General features: G+C 51.6%; 12 protein-coding genes across 12 annotated transcripts; 5 read left to right on the top strand and 7 right to left on the bottom strand.

Annotated features, from left to right (window-relative positions):
- Positions 1–21: 21 nt before the first annotated feature.
- COCMIDRAFT_102398 (uncharacterized protein) lies at positions 22–1,048 on the bottom strand (the record flags this gene model as incomplete). The annotated part of the gene is made up of 5 exons (XM_007692457.1): positions 22–152; positions 207–299; positions 363–530; positions 602–890; positions 944–1,048. The coding sequence occupies 5 exons, from the start codon at positions 1,046–1,048 to the stop codon at positions 22–24; spliced, it is 786 nt and encodes a 261-aa protein (XP_007690647.1).
- Positions 1,049–2,185: 1,137 nt separating this feature from the next.
- On the top strand, positions 2,186–2,899 carry COCMIDRAFT_28601 (uncharacterized protein; the record flags this gene model as incomplete). The annotated part of the gene is made up of 1 exon (XM_007692435.1): positions 2,186–2,899. One exon carries the CDS (start codon positions 2,186–2,188, stop codon positions 2,897–2,899), a length of 714 nt encoding a protein of 237 aa, XP_007690625.1.
- A 116-nt stretch (positions 2,900–3,015) lies between these two features.
- On the bottom strand, positions 3,016–4,662 carry COCMIDRAFT_7643 (uncharacterized protein; the record flags this gene model as incomplete). Its single annotated transcript, XM_007692431.1, has 1 exon — positions 3,016–4,662. The coding sequence occupies one exon, from the start codon at positions 4,660–4,662 to the stop codon at positions 3,016–3,018; it is 1,647 nt and encodes a 548-aa protein (XP_007690621.1).
- A 2,813-nt stretch (positions 4,663–7,475) lies between these two features.
- On the top strand, positions 7,476–8,542 carry COCMIDRAFT_7642 (uncharacterized protein; the record flags this gene model as incomplete). Its single annotated transcript, XM_007692430.1, has 4 exons — positions 7,476–7,508; positions 7,565–7,917; positions 7,973–8,368; positions 8,434–8,542. 4 exons carry the CDS (start codon positions 7,476–7,478, stop codon positions 8,540–8,542), a joined length of 891 nt encoding a protein of 296 aa, XP_007690620.1.
- Positions 8,543–9,512: 970 nt separating this feature from the next.
- Positions 9,513–11,279, bottom strand: COCMIDRAFT_7641 (uncharacterized protein; the record flags this gene model as incomplete). The annotated part of the gene is made up of 2 exons (XM_007692429.1): positions 9,513–10,993; positions 11,057–11,279. The coding sequence occupies 2 exons, from the start codon at positions 11,277–11,279 to the stop codon at positions 9,513–9,515; spliced, it is 1,704 nt and encodes a 567-aa protein (XP_007690619.1).
- A 595-nt stretch (positions 11,280–11,874) lies between these two features.
- On the top strand, positions 11,875–12,329 carry COCMIDRAFT_39152 (uncharacterized protein; the record flags this gene model as incomplete). Its single annotated transcript, XM_007692441.1, has 3 exons — positions 11,875–11,919; positions 11,985–12,091; positions 12,152–12,329. 3 exons carry the CDS (start codon positions 11,875–11,877, stop codon positions 12,327–12,329), a joined length of 330 nt encoding a protein of 109 aa, XP_007690631.1.
- A 183-nt stretch (positions 12,330–12,512) lies between these two features.
- Positions 12,513–12,911, bottom strand: COCMIDRAFT_39151 (uncharacterized protein; the record flags this gene model as incomplete). Its single annotated transcript, XM_007692440.1, has 2 exons — positions 12,513–12,673; positions 12,725–12,911. The coding sequence occupies 2 exons, from the start codon at positions 12,909–12,911 to the stop codon at positions 12,513–12,515; spliced, it is 348 nt and encodes a 115-aa protein (XP_007690630.1).
- A 764-nt stretch (positions 12,912–13,675) lies between these two features.
- Positions 13,676–14,914, bottom strand: COCMIDRAFT_102455 (uncharacterized protein; the record flags this gene model as incomplete). Its single annotated transcript, XM_007692456.1, has 2 exons — positions 13,676–14,632; positions 14,882–14,914. The coding sequence occupies 2 exons, from the start codon at positions 14,912–14,914 to the stop codon at positions 13,676–13,678; spliced, it is 990 nt and encodes a 329-aa protein (XP_007690646.1).
- A 1,224-nt stretch (positions 14,915–16,138) lies between these two features.
- COCMIDRAFT_39149 (uncharacterized protein) lies at positions 16,139–16,730 on the bottom strand (the record flags this gene model as incomplete). The annotated part of the gene is made up of 2 exons (XM_007692439.1): positions 16,139–16,598; positions 16,675–16,730. 2 exons carry the CDS (start codon positions 16,728–16,730, stop codon positions 16,139–16,141), a joined length of 516 nt encoding a protein of 171 aa, XP_007690629.1.
- Positions 16,731–17,124: 394 nt separating this feature from the next.
- COCMIDRAFT_102442 (uncharacterized protein) lies at positions 17,125–18,226 on the top strand (the record flags this gene model as incomplete). Its single annotated transcript, XM_007692455.1, has 2 exons — positions 17,125–17,372; positions 17,431–18,226. 2 exons carry the CDS (start codon positions 17,125–17,127, stop codon positions 18,224–18,226), a joined length of 1,044 nt encoding a protein of 347 aa, XP_007690645.1.
- A 341-nt stretch (positions 18,227–18,567) lies between these two features.
- COCMIDRAFT_71917 (uncharacterized protein) lies at positions 18,568–20,681 on the bottom strand (the record flags this gene model as incomplete). Its single annotated transcript, XM_007692454.1, has 2 exons — positions 18,568–18,596; positions 20,540–20,681. Coding segments are annotated over 2 exons (171 nt in total), but the record flags the coding sequence as incomplete, so codon positions are not given.
- A 551-nt stretch (positions 20,682–21,232) lies between these two features.
- COCMIDRAFT_102462 (uncharacterized protein) lies at positions 21,233–21,469 on the top strand (the record flags this gene model as incomplete). Its single annotated transcript, XM_007692453.1, has 1 exon — positions 21,233–21,469. A coding segment is annotated over one exon (237 nt), but the record flags the coding sequence as incomplete, so codon positions are not given.
- Between the last annotated feature and the right edge of the window lie 886 nt (positions 21,470–22,355).

The raw sequence follows: 22,355 nt of genomic DNA, 5'->3' as shown, positions 1-22,355 counted from the left end.
TTAGGTCACTGGATGCATCTACTATCTTAACGGCAACCTACGTTTTGCGCTCTTCCTTGACATAACTTCATCTGAATCTGAATACTCATCAACTGAATTCCTCTTCAAATCCTTGTGCTGGTCCGTTGTATCCTTCTCGTCAACAAGTGTATCTGCAGTAGGTGTATCTGAGTAAAATGCAGCTGAAGTTCATGGATAAAACTTACCGCGAAACCTAACAAGCGCCTTCAGCAGTTCTTGGTTTTCGTGTTTCTCTTCGGAGAGAAAGTCTAGTTGCTGTTGCATAGTTTGTCCGCCTGCTTTAACAGGAGCTTGCCCATCATCTCCAGCCTCGACATGTCCGTCTCGCTCAGGTTGATCACGTTTTTGGTCTTCCGCGCGTTGTATTTCTTCGTCGAGGCTTTTCTGTCGCCGCTTGATGTCGCTGATGATAGGGCTTAGAACCTTATCTTGCAAGGCTACTGCGATGGTCACAAAAGCGTGGTGCTTATCATCAATTTCGGATGTGGCTCTTGCTATGTTTCGGTCTTCTAGAAATGGTTGGTCAAAATGAGCTATTATGTCGATGTTGCAAAAAAAAGGCGCGTGCATTAATTCTCACCAGTCAAGCAATCTTGCTTAGCTACCACCTCGTAGACTTCGTTCGCCGCTGCGAACATTCTATCCGACATTGGCCGCAAGGCTTCGATATATATTGGCCAGTGTTGTCGAAGACGATATCGATCTGGAGAGAGTGGGGTGGGACTTGGTTGCAGCAGCTTCTGCATGCGAATGAGCTTCACCTTGTGTTCACTGTATTCGGCTGGCGACCACAGTAACTTCCGTGCGTTGTCTAGCCATGTTTTTCCATCCTCGATGCCCGGGATCAGCCCTGGAATTATGTCCTGAAACTATATATCTAGTGTTAGTTGTTAGTATCATATGTAAAGAATGGACTGCTTACCCATGGCAGTTTCTTTCGTTTTTTAATATGCTGCCTGAGTTCTTCCAGTATTTTACTATCATCTTCCTCACTCTGAATGAATTCAAAGAGTTCTAAGCTTTCCATTCTTTAGCGAGGCGCGAGGAGTCCACAAGGCAGAGTGTAGTTGCTTAGAATGCTAGGCGTAAGATAAGGGGTGTTATACGTCAAAAATTGTAAGTTGAGATGCGCAAAGTGCAGTTACAAGAAAAATTCATGTGCTTCTTGGAAGCAATCTTGTCCTCTTCGCAAACAAGTCAGAGTGTCTTGGCCTGATGCACCTACCCGCGGTAACCAATATTGACAAGTGTGCTGCGTCATTCATGCAAGAAAAGCAGAGTTAGAAAAAAATAACTTCATGAAGTTCGGAGGCCCAAATTGAATGAATTGAGGCTGATAGCATACTATGGCTTATTTCCGAAACTAAGACAACAGAAAAGACAGATAGTCAAAACAGTAGTAGTACAATGACAATCTGGCGAAGCTGTAAGCAACTGGGCTAAGTACAGTGTACGACACGGCGCTATGCCTTATCAGGAGATCACGTGCTGTAATAGAGCCATCCAGATTCATTCGATGGACTTGATTGAATGGGCCGTTTCAGGATTACTGGATATATCGGGTGAGTTTCATAAACTGCGCTTTATAGACGATATCATTGGACTGGATTCATATACGCTCATTTTGTAGTGTCACTACACTTTGTACCACCATCTTGGGAACTCCCGACCTTCTGCGCTTTATATCCTGAGAGATGTAAAGCAGACATCATAACCACTAGACTACGCTCGCCAATGTTCTTTGATGACAAATGTTTAGGTTTTATTCATCATATTCTACCTGAGATGAGCTTGACCAAGGGAAGGCAGATCTGACTTGAGAGTGACTAGTGGATCTGTAGGAATGATAACGGCATGCCCGGTGGGGCTCAGGTTAGACACAACAATTTACTAGACTGTTACGTCCTACAAGCGTAGGCGGTTACTACTACAAAGGTACTAACTTGAGACGGCCGCACGATCTAGGGTATTACAATGTAAGAAGAGTGTATTGGAGATATATAGTATTTATCATAAAAAGGGAAAATCAAAAGCCGCATCCATAGACGACAAGGCGTGCCACCATATATCACCACGACGGCCGAGTGACGACGTTAACTCCGACCAACCTCAGGCCTACCACGCCCAATCTCACCCACTCCACCCACCCTCAACACCACCGGTCATGTCGCAATTTCTCTTTTCACGGACGCCCGCGCTGCGGCACGTAGCGCAGCGGTCCATCCCCGCCCAGTTCCGCGCCTCATACCATAGACAGGCGCCGCCGAAAATGGCATCGGGCGCAGCGCCCATCCGCACGCTACTACGTCAGACGACGCTGCGTGCAAGCGCCATAGCAGCACAGCGCACCTCGTACCCTGCGTCGCAGCAATTCTCCGTGCAGACGTATACGCAGCAGCGGTCGCGTTCGCCGTCGCCGCCCCCACCGTACCAGGCGCGCAACACGTCGATACTTGCGGCGCCGGGCCAGTGGACGCGGTTCAGCTCGCCGTATAATACGGTTTCTTCGGTGCGCACCTTCACATCCTCCGCACATGCTAAGCTCGCTGCATCCACGGCGGAAGCCCCGTCATCGCTATCGCCAGAGTCACAGCAGGCGGTCGAGGCAGCGATCGAGGAGATACAGGAGTTGTATGGGACTGCGAGGGACGAGTTCGAGATTGCGTCCGAGGAGAGCGAGAAGAATACTACGTATGCGCCTGATGATCGGGCTGCGGCACGAGAAGAGCTAGATCGATTGTTGGAGTTTTACAAGGGCGTTTTGGAAGGCGAGGATCAGGCGGTTGCGGATGAGGTGAAGAGGAGGGTGGGACAGCGGATTCGAGAGTTGGAGAACGCAGTTTTGGCTATGGAAGAGGAGGCCTTGCACGGCGACTAGGTTCGCACAAGAGGATGGCACCACTTTCAAATCATCATATTCCAGGTATCTACGTTGTTGCGCCTCTCAGAATGGTGCGAATTGTACAAAGCGCAAATATTTCAATCATCAAAACGTTACTCAAAGCGTGCGTGACTGGAAAAGTGCTCAAACTCGGGCAATGGATGACGGGGGCGCCTGTCTTGCCCGCCATGCAGTATAGCGTCAAGTTCGTCTCTGAACTTGGTCGACTGCGGTGGCTGTGGTGGGTAAGAGTCTCTTGGTCGACTGGGTAATTCCAGGCTGCTCTCTCCTCTATCTTCTTGCATCTCGTCCTTGAGAATCTTGACTTGCTTTTTGATCTCAACCCACAACTCTAACTTATCCAGTTCTGAGTCAGATCCAGATGCCATGTCAATTGAGTCACCAACATGCGCTCTCCGGCCAAAGTTGGCGTGAAGAGTACCATCACCTAGTTTCATGGGATCTTGAGGACCCGACCACCTCTCTGCTTCACGGTCTGCTTCAGCAGCACTCTTACCTCCGCGAGCGGCGATTGCCAAAAGTGCTGCAACAAAAGCCTCTTGCATGTAAGCGAAAGAAAACTTTGGTGTTATCTCTGCAATCTTGCCGCATAGCTCGTCAGGGAATTCAAGATTCTTGTTATCCTTGAGTTTGTTTTGCCAGAACTTGGCATACTGAACGCGCTGATCGTAGTCGGGATTTGAGAAGTAGTACTTGCGGTCGAAGCGGCTCGGCCTTTTCGAGATGCCTGGGTCTAATCTGTCGAGGTGGTTGGTAGAGCCAACCATAAGGATGCCATCATTAGACTTGAGACCATCTACTTCGTTGAGGAAGTAGGACCGGACACTGTCTTTGACAATCGAGTCAAGGTCCTCGAAAACGAGGTAGCAGGGGGCTTCCTGGCGGGCTTTGGCAAAGATGGCTTGCAAAGAGTATTCGGGACCAGCGAAAGAGCTCAGCGAGCGGACATAGAGGGTAGGTACGGCCATCCTAGAGTCGCCATCTCTTCCGCGTTGATAAAGACTGTGCATCATGGCCTTGATACTGATAGTCTTACCGTTGCCTGGCGGACCGTAGTAGATGACGCCACGCTTCCACGGTACCTTGAGGTCCTGGTAGGTTTGGCGGCCATCAAAGAAGTTCTCGACATCGGCGATCAACGCCTTCTTCATATCCTCATCCAAGATGACGTTGTCCCAACTGCTTTTCTGCACAGAGTTGTACAGCTCGGCGCTCTTCTCCCAGTAACCGCCGTCAAAGACCCATACCTCGTTGTGCAGTTCAGAGCCCCATGTGGTCGCGTCCTTGATCAGCTCGTCCACCTTGTGCTCCGCATTGGACAGGATGTAGTACATAACAGGAGCTGGGTATGATCCCAAGCCGTCGCGTCCTTCAGCGAGGTACACTATGGCCTCCTGGTCCTTCCATTTGTACATGAATTTGCCAAAGATGACGCGCTCGATCATGCGACCCGGGTACGGATCAAGTCTCCTCGACGGTGGGACAAAGGTGCGTTGCTTGACACCAGGGCCGTATACAGGATCTTTGACGACGTCATCGAGGGGGGTGGCGGCTGCAAAGCCAGCCGAGGCGTATGCGAGGAGGTTGAGCTTGCCCTGGGGCGCGACGATGAGGTCGAGTTGGGGGTACTGGGAGCGGATAGCTTCAATGAGCACAACATCAGTGTTGACGCGCTTGGCCGACGAGTGATCAAAGTATGAGAGGCTCGCCATGTCCTCGTGCCCTGCCTTTCCTGCCATGATGAATTTGGGTAATACTCTCGTGCTGGGTGGTAGACAGTGCCGTAGAGGTATCAAAGAGCGCTGCCTTCACCGACGGTTGCCTAGTAGGAAGCTTCCAAGCTTAGGCCGACGGCGCTGTACTGAGCTCCGGGCAGCTTGTTGGGGGCTTCCCCGCCCCCCCGACCCCGATCGACGCCCCCATTACGTAGCACCTGTCGCCAACCCCAAATTCGCCTCAACACCATCCCAACCATCGTTATTTTCGAATATCTTCTCCATTGCGCTGCTCGATACTGTTCGGCTTGACTTCATGTGCATCCGTACCCGTTGTTTATGACTGCTGGTGCCTGCCCATGTCTACCCAAGCCTGCCGTGCAAGCGATATGCGCCAAGTTTGTACCAAGCCGGCACCGAGTGACAAGGAACGCCACTTTCCTGCCCTGGTCCGTCTTATTGCGACGTCGTTGAACTTGTTCGATTTTTGGGGGGGCGGTAGCTAGAGCTGTGCGTCATGAATATGGGCTTGCTTAAGCCGGATGCTATCTTGGCAATCACCTCTTCCGACGATATTTGGCCACGTCGGATGCTTCACCGGGAACTCTTCGTGTGATGAATCAGCTCAAGACATGCTCTGTCGGCAGTGATATAAACAGCGAACAAGATTGACTCACCCGGGTCGCCTAACATCTGGGAGGAATCGAGACCGATCAACCTCGGGAACATGAAGACATGTATTAGCGGTTCTCCAGAGGTTATGTGAAATGTTTTACGGATCACCGGAAGTCATTTTGGCGTCCCATGGCTGGCGACGGCTCCTCTCCGCTTTCCAAGCATCCCGACCTCTGGCTCGCTCTTGCGCAGGGACGAAGTGGAGTCCCCCAGATCTTGCCTCTCCGCAGTCCAGGTGGGCCTGACTTCCGAATGTTTCAAGGGTTCGTTATCCAAGGGGCGCATTATACTGGTCTATTGCAGCAGATTCGACATCGCGGAGTTTTCTCGATTATATTTTCCTTATTTTGCCATATACCCTACATCCGGCTCTGTAAACAAGATGCATTCATTAGAGAGCAACCTATTGAATGCGTTGCCTGCGAGAAAAGGGCATTGTACCCTGTTCCATACAGGCACCGCAAGACGCCTCGGTTGTTGGGTCGTGGTCAGGGGATATGAGCATGCGACGCAGCAATACTACAGCATCCCCAGAAAATGGCCTGCACTCAGTATTAGCCTAAATTGCTAATACACATGTGGCGCAATCTGACCGAGTCCCATGTAAAGCCCGCAAACCCCGTATGCAAATCCATCACGCAAGTAACGGAGACGGCACGGCCGCATGCAGGTCAAAGGAAACAGCCTGACACTTCTCCCCGTTCGTCCGGAGATTGCAGCAGCCAACATGCGTCTCAACCGTTTGTTCTAGCGTGTAGAGTATGACTAGAGTTGCTCCACTTGCGGCCCACAAGAACAGCAAGAATGCGACTTAAGAAACAGCGCTAGCATTCCCCATTCCGCCAAACATCGGCAAAACTGCTGCTCGCCATTTCAACAAACTACGAGCTACGAGTTCCAAACTTTCTGCGACGAGATACGAACCTTGTGTCGACTGCTGTTACGATGCAGTCACTGGCCAGCCTAGGCTATGTTGTGTCATCACATTAGGATATGCCGGCCGTGCCGCCGAGACTCTTGGACAAAGCTTAGCTGCAAGGCCTCACGCACAATGCCGTCAGCCCGTCCCCTCCGCGGCCATTGAAACTCATGCAACCACAACAATGGTGGAATTACTCAACTAGTGGATTGCTTATGCAGCGGCAGGAGTATTGTCCATGGCGTTCTAGATGAGAGAAGCTGAGAGAGAGAGAGAGAGTTGCGCAACAACAAAGCGTCGCTTTCCATTACCATTGCCATCCGCCAGATCCAGCTTCCTCGGTAGCCGAGCATAGGAAGAACGGGTGTCCACTTTTTACAGCCATCGTCGAGCCGACTTTGCGTCCAATTTGGCAAAGTAGAGTAAATCGAGCGTTTGCGTGAGTGCATGCGCTCCACCCCTAGGCATTTTTGCAGGGTTCCTCTTCAAGGATGAACCTGCAGACCGCCAGGACGCAAATCACCAGGCAGTCCGTGTACTATACGATGCATTTGAAAAACTGTATCTCGCCCTCAACGGCCGCATTCAAAAGGGGAAAAGAAGAAGAGAAGAAAAAGATCCCCACGAAGTGTGTTGACATTGTCTTGTCATGGGTCAGTATGATGTAATGCTTGGGACTTGGACGGGCGACACGGCAATCGGGAATTGGCGTTACAATGCATTTCTCCGCGTCATGACAAGCTTCAAGGCCGCTCATCTACACGCGACAGAGGACAGCTGGGTCAGTTGGCTCAGTGGACGCACCAATCACCATCTTGATTTTTTTTGGCGACCATCCGTCCTCGGGTAAGGGAATTTTCGGTGCCGATCCCACAGCGCAGGTGGCTTCGACTCGACCTGTCTGTCGTTCGTCGGCCCACCGTGCGCTCGGTGGGTTGACCATCAGTGGATGCACGCGCTGTCCTTTTACCCGGCCTGGAGAGGCGTCTATGGGGAACTCCAATGAGTGGTCCACTTGAGCACTTGTTTGGGGGTCTTACTATCCACCCTTAGTCGCGGGGCTAGTCGCCCGTATAGGACGGCTCATGGCGCTCATCCTTGTGGTGCATGCTCGCTGGCCTAAACATATATATTACTCTCTCCGCTCCCCCATCCCCATCCCCAGACTTTCCTTCTCTCAACCTTGATTGTTAGTCAGACCAATTAGCGCGTCAACCTTTCTGTCACATATTACTCAGCAATCATGGCGACAGCTCGTGAGCACAACGACGTCGAGGTAATTTCCCACTTCAATTGCTAATACGCTGCCTGTGTCTAACTATCTTATCATAGCGTGGCGCGAGTTTCGAGAAGAGCGTGAATGGCACCAGTGCGGTCGACCACGCTGGAGCAAGGCCCAAGCAGAGGACGCCATACGACTATGGCGGCAACCCTCTCGCTCACGTTGCTACCAACGACCCAGACCTTCGCCTTGCCGCTTTTGGTGGTGAATTCCAGCCTGGTCTCTACCGCCCACCGAACCGCAAGTTTGCCAACCCAGCCCCACTGGGTCTCTCGGCTTTTGCCCTTACCACCTTTGTTCTGTCCTTGATCAACGTCAAGACGCGCAGCATTGGTCACCCAAACATTGTCGTAGCGCTTGCCTACGGCTACGGTGGTCTTGTTCAGCTTCTGGCTGGCATGTGGTATGTGTTGTGAAGTAAACTAGAAAGATATTCCCTGTCTAATACGCAAACTAAGGGAAATGGCCGTTGGCAACACATTCGGTGCTACAGCACTCTCATCCTACGGAGGTTTCTGGATCGCCTTTGGCATCGTTCTCACGCCCGGTGTCTTTGAAATCGAGGAGATTCTGGTCCAGAGCGGAGATTTCTACAACTCATTTGGTCTCTTCCTGATGGGCTGGTTCATCTTTACCTTCCTCCTTTTCCTCTGCACCCTGCGATCCACCGTCGCTTTCTGCTTCCTCTTCTTCACCCTCGACATGGCGTTTATGCTTCTCGGCATCGGCTACCTCCAGGCCGACGCCAAGGGCCCTCAAGAGTCGTGCATTGTTGCTGGTGGAGCGTTTGGTCTCATGGCTGCTTTTGCCGCTTGGTACAATGCGCTTGCTGGTATTGCGGATAGTTCCAACAGGTATGTCTTTAGTCTTTTGCTATCTATTCATCAAGATGATAGTGTGCTAACTATTCCCCCTATAGCTTCTTCGTTATTCCCGTCGCCCACTTCCCCTGGTCAGAGAAGGGCCGTGAGCGCCGTAACAAGGTCGACAACTCTGCCGCTCGTGCTGAGGCCGAACACCTCGCTTAAGAGCATGCGAACCATTCCATGTATGAGTTTTCCTGTTGCTCTGTAAATCAGCGCATCGTTGCACGAGTTGATGGTTCTGAAGAGGAAAATATATATATTTGTCATGAAAATCAGCACTCCATCGATCTGGCTGCTGCATCGGGATATGCAAGCCACCGTAAATAATGGGTGGATTACTTACTCTACGTTTTCTTTTCTTAATACCAATTTCCGAATACCCAAATAATCTACCTAACTACTTGTTTAATAAATTGAAAATGAAAACACCAATCAATTCATGGTGTATACTCTTGTCGCAAGCACACCTCAACATTGCTCCACACCAATCCCAGCGTCACCCGATTTCCACGCCACGCTACGCCCACCACACCACACCACACCACACATCGCCGACATGCGACCCACCCCGCTCCCTTCCTCTGACGTGCGCCACGCTTCCTTCCCGTCTTAGCCCCGAGCCCCCTTGTTGTCCTCTTCTCCCCCGCATTTCCCCAGACACACTTTTCTATTTAGTGCACAAAGCTACTCTAATCATTTGGTTACTATGTACGTAGGTGTGGTCAAGGGTCTGGGCTGAAGTCAGAGGCGTCGGGGTATGCGCTAGTGTGGGTAATGCGGATGAGTGGTGATGACGATGGGACCGGGAATAAACATGTCGAAAAATGGGAGTGGATGAGATGCACATAGACCTAGAGTGCGTGTTTATTATTCGCGTGGGGCAATGGAATGGTGAGTAAAAGGTATGCTGTCTGATTCATATTCCTGATGTCGTATCTCAATATCCATCATTGATTGGAGTGCAATGACGCTATTTTGCGCAATACGATCTCCAAGCAACATACATTGAAACCGCCCGTGTTGCATAATGTGATTGGCCATCCTCGCTTCTTCCTATACAAATGCTCCGTCGTCGTCGTCGTCGTCATCTATCTATACACCATCATTCTACTTTTGTACAGTGCCGATCTCCTCAAGCGACTTCGCCCCAGATCTGCTTAACCAGCTGCTTCTTGTTGATCTTGCCCATGGCGTTCCTCGGAATAGTATCTACGACCTTCATCTCCTGAGGAATCTTGTAGTTGACAAGTATTTCCTTCAACGCCCTCCTCATGTCAAGCGCTGACCAGGGCTTGCCTCCCTTGCCAGCAGTTTTACCCTGTTCTGAAAGCACAACTACGGCAGCGACCTTCTGACCCCAGGCTTCTGAAGGTAGACCGACGACAGCGACTTCATCAACCTGTGGGAGGGAAAGCATCTCCCGTTCAATTTCAAGAGCGGAAACCTTTTCTCCGCCAGTCTTGATAATATCAGCTGACTTGCGACCGTGGATGAAGTACAGAGGACCCTTCGCCCATGGCTGGCTGCTCTTGCCCGCTCCCTCGACGGCCTTCCGGACTGCGACATCACCAGTCTTGAACCATTTGCCTTGTCCATCAGCATCCTCGGTGAACTCCTTAGACGTGGCCTCTTGGTTCTTCCAATACTCCCTGAAGATAGTTGGTCCACGTAACTGAATCTCGCCTTGTCGCTCACGGCCCGTCGTAGGATCAATCTCGTCACCCACTTCTATAACCTGTCCAGTTTCAGTATCGACGAGACGCGCTTGCACCGAAGGAAGCGGCCAGCCGACCGAACCATCCACACGGTCCGCAAAGTCGAGACCGCAAGAGAGGGCCATGCCAACCTCGGTCATACCATATCGCTCCAGCAGCACGTTGCCTCCGCTAAGCTCTGTCCATGCCGACTTGACAGGTGTGGGGAGGGCAGCGGAACCCGATATGTTGAGGCGCATATTCGAGGGGTGAAGAGCGGTCTTGGTCGCAGCCTGGAGCTCAGGCGAAAGGCTAGCATGAGAGGCGAGCAGGCGCGTATATATGGTTGGAACGACAGTGAGGAAAGTAATCGGCTTCTTGACCGGGTCGGGGTTTGGCAGGAACGGAGCTGCAAGGCGCTCCCAAGCAGCTGAGGCGTTGAAGGGAAACTGGAACTCAATGGTGCTGCCGGCAAAGAGAGGCGTAAGCAATGCGTTGACGGTGCCGTGAATGTGGTGGAGGGGAAGGACGTGGAGCAACACATCATCGCTGCTGTAATTCCATGCCTCTAAAAGGGACTGCGACTGAGCTGTTAGCACATCCTGAGGAAGCAGCACGCCCTTGGGTCGGTTCGTGGTGCCGGAGGTGTAGAGCATCATGCCTCCCTGATTGCTGCGGGGCTCCTCAAGAGTGACATAGTCATCCGTCTTGCCCATCATAATCTTGTCCTGCTTGTAGTTGATGGGTTTGGTGGCTATGCCTTCCTTGAGCACCTCGTCAGCCTGGCTCTGAAACTTCTCAGAAGAAAGCAGCATCAAGGACTCGCTCTGGTCGATGATGTAGCGCAACTCGTGGGCGGGGAAAGCGGGCGACAGCGGTACGGCAATGGCGTGTGCGGCGAGAATGGAGAGGAGCGTCACTGGGCGGAGGTTAGCAGTTGTGCTGGCACGAGGCTACAGACGAGGGTAAGAGGAATGCGCACCTACATAGTCGTAGCCGTTTTCTACGAGGAAGGAGATGCGCTGGCCCTCTGCACTTGCGCCGTTGCAATTCCGCTGCAGCTTGTCCTTTGCTGCCGCGACGTCGTTGACGAGCTCTCCGTAGGTAAAGGAGCGCCCAGATAGTGAGTGTACAACTGCTGTAGACTGGCCATTGTGCTTTTTGATGGCCTCGAAGATGGGCAGGCGGGGCAGAGTAGATGCCATTCTGACAGAGTGCAGAGCAGAGGGGGCAAAACGAAAGGAGTGGTGGGTGGTGTAGGCCGTCGGTGGTGATTTATGTCGGGCGAGGGTGCGCAAGAAGAGGTGACGCGCCCACATGGCGGCAAGAGATGCGGGATCAGCGCAGGAGGATGCGGGTTTCGAGGGTGAAATGCTGCAGTGACTGCGCCCGAGTCATGCTGGCTCTGTTTGCGTCGCTCACCGCTGATGAATGCCGATGCGGACTGGAAAAATAGCCTGGTTGAATGGAGGATGCAGTGACGGAGACAATAAGAAGGTTTCGGTAGCTTTCTGGGCTGAGTGGCTGCTTCAATTGCTCTTTCCCTTGTGCTTCATACTTTCCGAACCATGACGCGATCCATCCGAACGCCGATCGCTTTCCGCTTTCCGACCCCGCCTTGGCACGCCTGCATCGGCCTGTCGTCTTCCCTACTACTTGCTCCATACTACCTGCGACCAATAGTGCTCATGCACCCAACCTCTTTCATCCTCACCACCATCACGACGCCCAATTAGGAACACAGGATTGTGCATGTTCTTCCAAAGAGCCAGCCTCGCGGGACGGCGCTTTGTGTCAGCCATGGCCCAATCCATGACTCCAATGGAAGATGCTCTGCGGACAAAGGTGACAGACCTCTGCTTTTCCACGATACATATATCATATGTTCAGAGAGATTGACTTGTCGCCAGATAACAGAGGCGCTGAAGCCCACAAGTCTAGAAATCTTCAACGACTCTCACAAGCATGCCCATCACAAGGCCATGCAAGGAGTGACTAGCAGAGAAACACACTTCCGGTAACGAAAAAAAACAGTGCAACATTACACTCCTTCCGTGTCTCGTGCTGATTTATACAGCGTACACATCACATCACCTGCTTTCCAGGGCAAGATGCAGGTTGCAAGACACCGCATGGTCAATGCCCTGATGAAAGACGAAATGGCAAAAGAAGGCGGCATCCACGCCCTACAACTCACCACTCGCACGCCAGAAGAAGACGAAGCCAGGAAGCAAAAGGAAGCAGTACAATCTTAGGCAACTTTTTTTTTATATTTTCTCTTCTCTATATACTCCAAATACCCAAATGAGTGTGAGCTCGAGGCAAAAAAGAATCAAACGTAAACGCCCGACAGATCTGCACTGCGACGAATGACACGACCATCCTCACTACACACTATCACTCACGATCCTTTCTCTTCAGAATGTTCACATCTCAATTTAGCCGCTATCCCTGCCATCACACGGTCCATCCCTGGCAGTGCAACTGTTTCTAACGCCAAGATCATCACAGCCTCCAGCGGTGTTGCACCAGTACACATGGTTGTTGATACGTCCAGAGGTGACAATGGTGCCACTGTAGCAGTATCCACAGTAGAGGCCTATACTGCCTTGAGCTTTCGTGTTTGTCTCTTTGTCATGGGGCAACATACCTGGATTAGAGACTCGGACGCACCTGCACGCCCGTTTGTCCAGAGTAGCAGGTTGAGGGACGGCCTCGGCGAGTGGAGCAGCCTCGCGTGCAACGTTTTCAACGGCGCCGCTGGACGCTGTCTCAGGGAGAGCAAAGGCGCTCCCGGCGATGAGGAGGGCGGTAAGCAGAGTCTTGGTGGGAAGCATGATGTTGGAGACGATGTATCTTGGTAGGATTCAATTCAATGAATACTGAAAACACTTGTAGGATACATCTCGAAAAAATCGCCCTCCTCAACGTCGTTATATACTTTTTTTCCGAGTCTGCCTTCCACCATCCCTACTGCATCACCAATTCCCCTTTCCCCTCTCTTTTTCCTAAGCCTCCCATGGTTCACCGGTGAGCTGCATTCATCAAGCAGCAACCCTCGGCTTCCAAGACTACACAAATTGAATATGATACCCTCAATGCTACACAACATTGTACGAGAACTTGAGACTAAGCAGTGACGGGCATAGTGTGCTATGATGATGAGACGAGAGAGCCCAGCTTCCCCGCATTCTTGACCATTCTGTGTATGTAATGATGGTCGTACACTGACATGATCATGTCACCTCGACCGTTCTTATCCAATCGAACTAAGAAACAAAGCATTTTGGGGAGAACTGGACTATTTTCCAGAATGCGAACAATGCGGCCCTCAGCGATGGGAGTTATGGAGCCTGAAGAGAGGTGAACACCTCCTAAACAACACAGCAAGTTTTGAAAATAGATTTTTTCTTTCTAGTTACCCCATCCTCATGTCTATGGCAATGCTACTAGAGAATAACTCCTCCGCCCAAACTTGCTTAGACATGGGCGTAACTGGGAGGAAACCAGCTTCTTGCCCAGTAACACTGACTTTTTCAATGCCCTCGAATGTGTAGTACACACAGGACGAAGCAGTCTTGTCTCCCAGAATAGCATCTTCTTACTCCGCAACAACCTGTCCATTTACCTTTCCACCCTCAATCTTGTCTCCACCCTTGAACTTGAACTTCTTGAGCCCCCGCAAACCCACATTGATCTTAAAGCAGCACCCAGCAAACTCATCAACGGGGCCGCCATTCTCGCCGCTCGTACCACCAGCACTAGTAATGAACAACTCCTCGCCCACAAAGCAAGGACACGTCGGCTGGCTCGTCGGCACCTTGATCTCGGCTACAATCTCGCCCTGGGGCGAAATCCGCAGGACGGAAGACCCACCATGCAGCGCCGTCCACATGTAACCCTCCTCATCCAGACAATGGCCATCGGGCACCGCATCCTCCCCATACCGGTTATCCTCTGGCATAACAAAGTACGGCCGCCGATTCTTGATCTCACCAGTCTTGGCATCGTAGTCGAACTGGTAAATCGTCTTTGACGGGCTATCCGTAAAGTACAAAATGTCGTCCTGCTTGTTCCACGTGGTTCCGTTGGGGATGCAGATGTCGTCCATGGGGCGCTCGAGGCTGAAGTCCGGGTTGAGGCGGAATACCGCGCCGTCTGATCGCATGTCGGAGACGAGAGGGTCGAACATGAAGCCCGCCCAGAACCTACCTTGGGAGTCGACAGCGCCGTCGTTGCCACGGAAGATTTCGTGCTTGTTTGCGCTGATTTCGGAGGAGGACCAGACTTTTTTCACCCAGCGGTATTCGCCGGTTTCTTTGTTGGCGATGCCGAAGCCGTATTTTCCGGCGAAGATGAATTCCGCGTCGTTGCCTTCGATGTCGGCAGTGCAGCCGATGGAGATGTCGTAGTTTTTGATGGTTTTGAAGCTTGAGGGGCCCTTTGCGAGGTCGACGCGCATGACGGTTTGCTTTTCGACATCAAGGAAGCGGATGCTGTTTCTATCCTCTTCCCAGAAGGGGCCTTCGCCCAGAGCGCAGTGGGTTTTGAGCCATGGCTATGGGAGGGGGGAGATAGTCAGTGATTGGAACTTCTTCTTTGCCAGTGAGAATTGTCAATTCGTGTCTGTGGCGTTTTCTTGTAACGATATGAGTTGGATATCAAGTTCACTCTCTTCTCTTTGTTGCAATCCTCACAATGGAGGGGGGCTGTCTGACCTTGGCGGGGTAGGTCTTAAGAGCTACCTCACCCCATCTCCCACTTCCCATTTTTCAGAATACCACACAAAAGCAAATACCAAACATACCTCTGTTATCTCATACTTCTTAACCTCGGACATTTTCAAAGATGTCTTGTTACCCGTCTCGTTTGTACCGGGGCCCACCGACTCTTTCAATTCCCTTTTTAACCCTTCTCTCTGCTAGCCACCGGCTGATCGACTTTGCTGTGTACAAGAAACGTATGTGTGTGTATGTGCGTGTAAACAAGACTTTTAAAAAAAAGGAGAAAGGAGGGAAACCCAAATTCATACGTACCTTATTGATATGACGTCCCGATGAGCCGCTGTTGAAGCTAGGAACGGCTTCCCGCTTTTGACATGTCGACCTCTTTCTGGCCCGCTTATCGCTGCCTTCCCCTCTCCTTCCTTCAATCTACTGCGCATCTATAACCAATGTAGTCTGTTCGCCCTGTGCTGCTAGCCAGAAATGAATGCTACGTATACCACAAGCGTGGGAATTAGTGACCCGGCCGTCGAATATACAATTCTGATAGTACATCCGTTAAGATGGCGGATGCCCGTTGCCGGCTAAACGGTCCGCGAATGCCTGTGCAGCTGAACGCACGTTTTTTTCGGATCGTTGTGCTCTTTGATCCGGGTAAAATGTTGACGCAAGGATTTGGTCGTCTCTGTCTTTTCTCTCTTGAACTATACAGGTAGAGCCGCATTGTAGGTATATTGGTCACTTTACTAATTTGCGTTTGAGGATATTTGGCGACCGGGCCGATAAGGTTCTTTGTGAAGCATATGTACTTTATGCAGATTCAGGATTTGATACAGGATTGTATCCTATTCACTTTTATCCGGATAGAAGCCTTGCTTGATGTTGTCTGAGGGGTGCCGGTAAAAGTCAAAGTCTGTTTGGAAGGTTGCAATATCGAAGATCTTGCGGTGTTGAGATGCGGGTTTACAAGTATCGACAGAGCGTAAAGGTATCAAGATGGTCTGCGGCAAAAACAGAGGTCAAGCTGAATCCTTGTATGTTGATAAATTGGCAGCTAAGAATGAATAGACGAATTGCTTTATTGTTACAAATGACGCAAATGATACCTCGACGCGCTCATACTTTCGAAGCAGAGTAGCGCAAACCAAATGCACCTAATAGTGATTGAGTGTTCGTAATCGACGTAATTTCAAGTTCCCCCAAATGTACTCGTACAGTGCCCAATACATATACAGCAAAGGTTCAAGTTTTCAGAGATGCCCAGCCCCCAACGCGTTTCTTCACATGGGTTTCTTGACCTCTCATCTCATAGAGCTGGTCTATCAGATTACACCCGCCTCTTATTTTCCCACAGTTTTGTCCTTGAGTTCCCTCGTCTTCTCAGCAACCATATCCGTAACACCCCTTGCCTCGCTCTTGACCTCCTCAGCCGCACCCCGAGCCCTCTTAGCCATTCGCTCCTTCCATGCCTTGTCTTCCTCGTCTCGCATCTCCAGCTCTCTCAGCCATCGCTCCCTCTTGTCCATGCGCTCCTTCTCTGCAACCTTCTTCTCATACTCCTTGCGCTTGACACGGTCCTTTTGCCAGTACATATTTCCTGCAACTAAAACGGCAATGGTGAAAGCTTGTGCATAGAGACGGCGGCGAAAGTAGACGTTTGTCATTTTGTGGTCGCCCTTGCGCATGGAGCGGGTTGCGCCTACAATGGCCCAGACGGTGAGGCCGCAGCCGAGGGGCACGAGGGGCTCTTCACGGAGCCGGCGCCATATCTTGTCAATGGTGTTTTCGTTGTAGAAGTCCCTGGTGCAAATGTAAGCAATTGAGGCTTCAGATGCTTGTATGTCGCCGAATCGATTGAGAAATAGTGTTTACTTACTCATTTTCGTCAAAGGAAGAGGGGAGGGGCGCGCTGTTGGGAGGACCAAAAGACATGGTGGGCGCAAGATGCAAATGCGGAGGTGGCGGAGGAGTCGCGTGGGTCGATGAGAGCAAGTTTGTAATTTTTACATGAATTTTGGGTTTTTTGTTTATGAAGCAGAGGCTCCAGGCTCAAGTGAACACTGAATAGAGGCTCTAGAGACACTGGTAGGCTACTGCAGTAGGTTGTAACTTGGTTCAAGATGCGGAGCAATCGATTATCTCACCACTCTCGGCCATCGGCCCTTCCTGATTTTCCAGCACCGATGCGGGTTGCGGCCTAGAGGAGACAAGAGCCTCTCGGGTCCCCCGAGAGTTCGAGGACAAACGCCCGTCAACTCCGCCTGTCACTTACGCCCGTCGCCTTCAATGAGAGACGAAGCGACACGCCAAATCCCCTCGCTGCGCCATGGACGATGAGGCCGAGTCGTCTCGCGCACCGCGGCGCCATGACGACAGCGCACCTAGTTTGGCGGCCCTGGAGGCCCTGGAAGATGCAATAGCTCGACTCGATGCAGCCGAGGAGCGTGAAAGAGAGAAACAGGTGCAACAGAGGCGGATGGATGCAAAGAGGAAGCGCATCCAGATGCTGGGCGAGCTGCTGCGTGACCTGGACATGGTTGTCTACTTGGAACTCATTACTCTCTACCATCTAGAGTATGCGCCCCGACGGCGATGCGCTGCAACTGTGCCGCTGACCACACACACATTGTAGTTGCTCATTCTTTTGGCTGGCATTCAAGGCCTTTATCCACGGCACACTGCTTACCCCGATTCCCGACACTGTGACAGTCACCCGGCCGCCAGACGAGCCCAAGCCGTTTCTTCCGCTGCTCCTCTTCTCCTTTGGCGTCACCTTTCTCCTGCATCTCACATATCCGGCGCCTGCAGCTGGCGAGGACACACGAGGCTACCTTCATGGCGGATTGATGATTGACTTCATCGGCCAACAGGGCCCCACGAGCAAGTGGAAGCTGGGCGCGCTCGACATATGCATACTGTTCCTGCAGCTCGTCATGGTGTCAGTGCATGTAAAGAGGCGGGAACTTAAGAAGAAGCTAGCAAAGCTAGCAGCTGGTGGAGGAGGAGGCGCATCGAACACTACCACCAACCGAGCAACGTCAGACTTGGCTACAACAGAAACGGGGGCAGCAACAGCAACAGCAGCAGCAGTAGCGAATACCAATGTGGGCCGCGGACAGGATGCTGATGACGAGGAGCGAGGGGTGCTTCACCGAACCGACACGCTATCGGACATGGGCGCAGAGGCCGGGGGCGAAGACGACATGCTGCTACCCGAATCCGAGTCGGGTCATGCAGATGCCATGGAAATGCTCAGCTCGGGCCAGTGTGTGATTGGCGAGTTCACGCTGCTTGACACGCTGGTGGAGGAGAACAGGAACTACTCTGCATATCGGCTGACGCGAACGGAGAACGGCATGAACGATATGCCCGAGACTTTGCGGAGGCTCAACACTTTGCGTACGCGCTTCGGCGTCGGTCGTGGCTGAACGCAAGGCAACAATGCAGTGCAGGTAGCAATAGTGCAGCCAGTATAAGCGAAGGAGCTGGGTGGCCTTTTCTTGTTTCTTATCAAACGCCCATGTTGGTTTTGTGATGACTGCACGCCTGCAACGTTTCTTGTGACTGTGCATCTCCGCGCAACTGAGATTCCTGTGTCTCCGAAAGAAGTAAAAGAAGGGCAACCCCCACACCCTCCCCTACCTTTTTGTACCCCACGTAACGCTTTGCATGTGAAGTCGTTGCCCCCACGTCTCACTCGTAATACTACCATATTGGATGCCACCCAGAAACAGCAATGCCATGTTACACGCTGGAACGGGGGATCCGGTGTATGTGTGTGAGTGTGAGATAGGCGGACTGGGCAAATGCTGTGTTTCCGCGGACCTGGTCTTGGTCGCAAATGTGTGTGTGTGTGTGTGTGTGTGTACGTGCGTGCAGTTGGGTAATACATCGCGAAGTAAAAAACGCCAAACCAACCAGCTTCAGCCCAGACGATAGTCGTTAGTAGTAGTAGTAGTAGTAGTCAGAAAAAAAAAGATCACATGACAAGCCACATTCGCAATCCTTCCATGACGTTTCCTTTGTTTTTCCAGAGAGAACACATGCATATACACAAGACGCACAAAAAACGGCACTTCCCATACATACTCGCTAAAAAAAAACATTGTAAGCCATACATACACACACACCAATGCACCATGTATGTCAAACCTACGCCACGCTTCCTTCCCCCCCTCCCGGAAAAAAGAAAATAGGGTTAAAAAAAAAACAAGCCATCAGCAAACGAAAAGCACAGCACACCGATGAGGCCGGGGTAGGGTTAAGGCAAGTAATGTCGAGCATCTATCGGCTCTGTGCCGCTTTTTCTTTTCCAAACGGCATGCCGTCCGCGCGCGCCCGTTCATCACACACACATATACACATACATGTAGCCAGCAGCCAGCAGCCAGCAGCCAGCCGGCCCAGCCCAGCCCAGCCCCCCGCGCCCGCGCCCACACACACACACAGAGGCAAACCCCATGCTTATGCCGCTCGCACGCGCGGTGGAATGCACGCCCGGCGCCCGTCATTCCCGCATCTCCCGATTCCCTTGACCCTATCGTTTTTTTACTCTCCTCATTGTCCCCTTATGCTTACCTTACCCCCTCTTTTTTTGTTTTGTTCTCGCCAATCTGTGTTTACCCTTAATTTTTTTTGTTTGACGACATTTCCCGCCGCGGCGGCAACGCGGCAACGCGGCGGTGACGGGGCGATGACAGCGGGCCGGCTTTTGCCTCATCGGTGTGCCATGTGTGTGTGTTGCGTCAGTTTAAGTTATTTTCGCTTGTTGGCCTTTTTTTTGCTCCTTGGGCCTTGGGCGGGCCTGGTGCGGCTTTTGTTTGGCAGACGAATTTCCGAGATGCCACCACCCCTTCCTTCCCCCCCCCCACTCCATACTCCCCACTCCACACTCACCGTCTTACGGCAGATTTTGGGCCGTTTGTTTTTTTCTCTTATGGTGGTACCCTTTCGTGCCGAGTATCTACGGCATTGAGATCGGATTTGCGGCACAGCGTAGGCGAGGGAGGCGGAGTGGGGGCGGTAGGTGGGATGGCGAACGGGTTGGTGATACAACTGGGTTAAGATGGTTCTACGTAACCGATTGAACTACTGCGAGTTTGCATATCGCCGATATGGGTGTTTGGAGGGGTTCTACTTGCATGCTGAAGAGACAGAAGGTCGGATATGTCGTTCATCTCTTGATTTCCTTCTTGCTGTGTATACGGGAAGTTGGAGTCGCCCCCATCTTGTCTCTCGTATTTTTTTCGGTGTGAATGTTTGGGGGCGAAAGGGTCAATCTTGCTTGCACCGTCAGCCATGGTGCCTACTGTAGGAAGCGGGGCTACAAGTCTGTGAGTTACGTGGATACATGCTACGTATTTTGATACGCTTGTTCTTCCTTCCAAGTGTCGGCAACCGATACGATACTCACCGCTTGTCGCGGCACATAGGTACGCAAAAGGTAATATCAAACCTGATAATAGTCTCTTGATCCTTTGCCACTTTGACCAAGCAGTACACGTGCGGTTTTGATGCCCACTTTAATTTCCACATGGACAGCATGGATAATGGTCCAGCGCAAGAGGAAGCGCCTATGTGTCAAGCAGCAAAGAGAAGAAAAAAGACGCAACAGCCTCAAGCCAATTCGAGAGGGCCTTGCATGAAATAGAATTTCGTGTCTCGTATGTTTTTTTTGCTTCTTTTGCGTTCAGCAGCGATTCGCGCAAGTCATTCATTGGATAATGAGCAAAAGAAGCGACATACATGTATGACTGAGTAAGTGTGAGTAAGTGTGCTTGCGTGCTTTTCACACACACACACACCCAACTCTAACACCTGGTGGAGATACACGTGTACCCGGGTGTCGGGGTCACCTACATACAGTCCACCACACACTTGCATCGAAAACGGGTCAGCATGCAGGTGTGTGGTGGCAAATAGGCAGTACTACCCAAACGCAAAGATTGGTAGCGGATGCAACCAAAGAAGCCCACATATGCTGCTGCTGCTGCTGCTGCTGCTGCTGCGCACGCCGCCCCCGAGTAATGGCGTAACCTGTTTGACTTGCAGGCAGCGATCGCATGAGGCGTTACGAGCGGCTTTTGTGACAAAATAAAACCTTTACGTGTGCATGCAGCAGTTGCGATGTACGGTCACAAAAGGGGAGAGGGGCGGAGGGCTATTGGGGGGTGTGGAGGGATGTGTGTGTGTGTGTGTGTGTGTGTGTCGCTGCACCAGATCCAAAACGCTTCTGCAGCCTCATTCTTCATAATTGGTAAATTTAATTTTTTAGTTCTCGGCTGGCGGTTTGATTGTTTTTTTCCGGGGAAGAAGGCAGAAATGGCTGCATGTAACGAAGGGGGATGCAGTTTATGCAGAAGAGTAAAAGCAAGAGGAGCAAAAGTAAAGCACAAAGGTGAGAGGGTTCATGGTGCGTCATCAGACACCACTTTGGTAGTCGCAGCCAAAGCAAATATGACGAGCAGGTGCGGCGCGCTGGGCCCCCCGTCGGCGGGGGAGCGGTTAGGCGGAAGGGAAGGCAACGGTTCGGAACGTGCGTTGCGCCCAAACAGTCGTCCCAAATCTTACCATGTGCATGCTTGCTTGGGTGCTCTTGGGTATTATCTCTTTCCTTTTTTTTCCTCCATGCTTTCTTTCCGCCCTCGCATCCAAAGATACGAGCTGCCTGAAACCAGAAAAAAGGCTTGTCCTTTTGACCCTGCTTTTCAAACCCGACTAGGTTCTTTGCAAGTGGTGTGTGCGGGTGTGCGTGTGTGTGGATGGATGTGCGTGTATGGGTGTCTAGAACATGGGGAAACTAGAGTGCACATGCGCACACATCCCCCCGCCTGGTCATCACGCATGCAAGACACACACACACACCCTTTTCTTCTACTCACCCCAAGTACACACGGCTCGGAGACGTGTGTGCGAGTGTGGAGTCCAGTAATTGGCCGATGCACACATCCCTCCTCAAGCCCCCAGATCGTATCTTGCGACAAGACATACTACATAACACAGCCCAAAATAAAATTAACCCAACCAAAATACCCAAGTCCAGAAACCAACCCATGTCCGCCTTACAACAACAATGTAAGCACCATTGATTCGGCATTTGGGGCTTAGCCTCAACCTTATTGATGATATCTCCATGTATGCTGTCTGCGAGTAAGATTGGCCAAAGGCAGATTGCAGATGTGATGATTCGCAGCTGGCCTTAGCATGACCCTGCAACATCCCTCCCCCTTCTCTCGGCAAAACACGGTTTGCCCGCGTTTCCCGTTCCCGCGTCGCCCCGTGTTTTTCTAATCATAATATTACGATGACCAATATTTTATCTCTCGCTTCAACTAACCTTCTTTTCAAATCTGCACAGGATCCGTCTCCGATTCGCGCGCAGACTTCGTTGTGCGGAAATAAATAAACCCCCCCCCAGTCCAGAACAGTCCAGTCACATGATGGATATGCACATGCGGGTCCCTTGGCGATAGACACACCCACACCCACACCCACCCCTTACCCCAGTCTCAAACCATGTGCTGACATGCATGAGTGAATTGTGTTGTGCTGCATGGC

Source organism: Bipolaris oryzae, assembly GCF_000523455.1.
Source record: "Bipolaris oryzae ATCC 44560 unplaced genomic scaffold scaffold_129, whole genome shotgun sequence".
Taxonomy (NCBI): domain Eukaryota; kingdom Fungi; phylum Ascomycota; class Dothideomycetes; order Pleosporales; family Pleosporaceae; genus Bipolaris; species Bipolaris oryzae.
Note: the sequence above shows the minus strand (reverse complement) of the source record. Positions and strands in the feature narration are given on the sequence as shown.